The following is a 3559-nucleotide window of genomic DNA, read 5'->3' on the forward strand; positions in this document are numbered from 1 at the left end:
ATATATATATATAGACACACACACACACACACATACTTCTCTGAAAAATGTGTAATTAAATAAGCTTTAATCAAAAATAATATTGATTCTTAGGGTCCCCCTGGAGAGGTAGTTGAAGGTTTACCTGGACCACCAGGTCCACCCGGTATAGGTAGACCAGGGCCTCCAGGTCCACCAGGACCCCCAGGTTTATCTTACAATTCCCGATGGTTGCGGAATCCTGATAGTATAGGAGGAAGAGGTAAATATTTCAAGTAAATAATTTTTTGTTTTAGTTTTTGATAATGTGCTTCTTTAATAAGGTTTCCTTCATATTTTTTAATGAAACTGACCTTTAGTACATCTTATCTTATAATTATTTTGTATGGTTACTTTCTTAAGGTGATGTTTTCTATGGACAGACCTTTTGTCATTTCATTACTTTAGGTTTTATTTTTTTTTAACTATAATGCAGCATTTACTGGTGTCATTATCTAAAGAGAGTTATTAAACTTTGATATTGTTTAACGTACATTGTTGTCTATCTGCAAGCTTACAGAAGGAAACGAGCTTTTCAAACTGAAGGTGAGGACTGTGTTTCACCATATTTACCAAATTGTTCAGTTGTTTGTTGATAAAAATAAGTTACACAAAGGTCTGTGTAAATCATTTATTTAGACGGAACTTTTTGTGGAAATCTACACAGTTTAATCTGTATCATATTTTTATGCATTTGTAGATAATTTGTTACATACATTTCAAAATATCTTAAATAACTTTCACCAAAATAAATACTATGTTTTAACTACAATATCAAGATCTTACCTTGGACATTTACTCTCTTACACTTACCATAAAAGGAGTTCCTTCAAGTGCACTCAGTATCCAAGAGTTCATTGTATTGTCAAATTACTTCTGCAAGATACACTTTTAATACACAAACACAAGCTTTGAATAGAGAATTATTTGTGTATGTTCTTTAAAGAAGATTTCATTTTCTTTCAATGATTTCTTTTGTGAAATTTCAAATTTGGTTGCAAGAAAGAGTCTGTAACATCAATAAAACAGCTCTTTACAATTTTTAATTCCATAAAGATGGAATTATATAGTGCAATGTTAAAACATTTATACTTGTACATTTATTCTAAATTATCTCTTACAGGATTTTACTATAATCAAGGTCCACCAGGTCCTCCTGGTCCACCAGGACCACCTGGTCGTCCTGGCTCAACTCCAAAAGTGGATGATTTAGATTTATCAACCATAGTATCTGGGGTAAGTTTCATACAAATATTGAAGAAATTGTACATTTACAGTATATTTCCAAAATGACAGATAAAAGAATATTTTTGGAAGTCCTAAGAAATGGGATCAGAAATATAATGAGCACTATGGGTACGTATCTCATCATAGTAGTCTATACGATACATATCTAGATACAAAAGTTTAACCAAGGGTTTGTTATAAAGTTTGAAAGTCTTGCCTGTAATTTATTATCTATATGTTACTAACACTGTCTTATTTAAGTACCTTACACTTTAAAGTGCTTTTTCAAATTCTCAGGTTTGATCAACTAAATGGCAGCTGGCAAGAAAAGTAAAATAAAATAAAAAGTTAAAATATCAGTCTAGCTATTTTGTTATTCTTAATTTGTAATGTTACTTATTTTTTTGATAAAAGAAATGAAGACAACATGTATTACTCAATACTTATCTTCCTTTATTGAATCATTAATTTTTAGCAAATTTACTTTATTAGAAATTCTGTATTTTTTTTTTTGTAGAAAAGACTTATAATGTTTACTGAAAGCTTGCCAAATTTTGTGAAGGTACATACATCGTATTGGATGATGTATCAATACAATACAATACTCGTATTGTATTGCTGTATCGCCACACCTTTAATGAGTACAATATGTCACACCCTATATAACATGCAAGAGCAAGTAAAATGCTGAATAGCTATTTGCATGGCCTGCAATGGATAAAAGGTGTCATAAGTTGTAGTTTGTTTCTTTGGGAAGTTAAGTTGTAAATAAGTATATATGGGGGTTTTTAATTAATTATGAAACACAAGAATTACAAGTGGTGTATCTAGTTAAACATCTAAACCTTCTACTTTTAGCTGCCTTTGTAAAGGTCTATAGGATTTTAAAAATATGTTTTTAAATATAGTGTTGCATGTTAAACTAAACATTTTATTCTTTTGTCAGGATTAAATCTTGGTTGTTAGGGTGTTCATCTTGCAACCTGTGTGTCATGGGTTCAAATCCTGGCCCCAAACATGCTCATGCTTTCAGCCATGGAGACATTATAATGTAATGGTCAATCCCAATTTTCTTTTCCAACAGTTAGTGGTGGGTGATGTTGACTAGTTGCCTTCATTATTGTTTGTCACCCCTAAATCAGAGATGGCTAATGCAATTAGCACAGGATAGCTTTGTACAAAATTTAACAAACAAACAACAGTTTCAATCAAGTACAGCTATGACTAACTGTTTTGAAAGACTAGAATTATCTAATGTTGCTTCATAAAATTGAATGAAATCTGCTGAATAATGGTATGTATAAAGCTTGTACAAAGAAATCTAAAGGGTAACTCATCCCTTCAAGCATCTCATTGCTTAAGAGGGTTAAGAAAGTCTTAAACTCAAGGAATGCACTGCAAAAATACTGAGGACCACTATTATAGCTTCCAGTAGACTTTTTACTTTTTGCAGTATCTTTGATTAAATGATGTTAAATAAAAGATCTAAATTGTGTTTGTATAATTTTTTTAGTTACGTCTTGTTTCTACAATTCTGGAGTGGTGTAGAAATTTTGTCCATGGTAATAATTGCTTTGCCTTACAACTTTAACAGAGAGTTGCTACATAATTAGAATTCAATTTACAAAGTTTGGTTCCAGGGAACAAGAAGATAGATTTAGTACTGGATTCTGTCGTGGATTTCTCATTCATTATCTTCCCTTTTAGGCTGTAACATTCAGTCACCAGGAGCTGTTGTTAGAAGCAGCCCACAAGAGTCCAAGAGGAACTCTAGCATTTCTTTTGGATGAAGATGCTCTGTTGGTAAAAGTGACACAAGGTTGGCAGTATATTGGAGTAAGTATTTTAGATTATTTTCTTTATGTAATAAAATTTCTAAAGATAATTTATTTGGTAGGAGTCACTTTACTTTAGTGAGTTACTGTATATTACTTATTATTCATGTGGAATTAACTTTCACTATTTTCCCAATAAGTACTTTCCACGAATGATAGTTCCAGCAAAATAAAAAGCCTTTATTAGTGATAAGTGAAACCCTTAACAGATATATATATATACGAGCAAATATTATTTATTCTTTAGCACATTCACGAAGCACAGCACTATGTACATGACGTGTGAATCGATTACAAAACAATAAATCTTTTTACACACAACGATCAATGAGAACATACAAATGATAATCACTGTAAACCTGCTTCAATAAAACTTGATTGGATCAGTTCACATTAAGTTCATTGCTTTCAGGAGGTGGTAGGATTACCAACACAGAAATTTCAAAACCATTGTTGTGTTTTATCCTCTTACAGTTTTG

General features: G+C 31.5%; 1 protein-coding gene across 1 annotated transcript in view; it reads left to right on the forward strand.

Moving 5' to 3' along the window:
• LOC106458532 (collagen alpha-1(XVIII) chain-like) overlaps window positions 1-3559 on the forward strand; it is a 187963-nt gene that overhangs the window by 178615 nt on the left and 5789 nt on the right. The window contains exons 26-29 of the mRNA XM_022384773.1: window positions 94-241; window positions 532-564; window positions 1142-1254; window positions 2953-3081. Coding sequence (XP_022240481.1) covers window positions 94-241; window positions 532-564; window positions 1142-1254; window positions 2953-3081 — 423 coding nt within the window. The remainder of the gene's footprint in view (window positions 1-93; window positions 242-531; window positions 565-1141; window positions 1255-2952; window positions 3082-3559) is intronic.

Source organism: Limulus polyphemus, unplaced genomic scaffold, assembly GCF_000517525.1.
Source record: "Limulus polyphemus unplaced genomic scaffold, Limulus_polyphemus-2.1.2 Scaffold481, whole genome shotgun sequence".
NCBI lineage: Eukaryota > Metazoa > Arthropoda > Merostomata > Xiphosura > Limulidae > Limulus > Limulus polyphemus.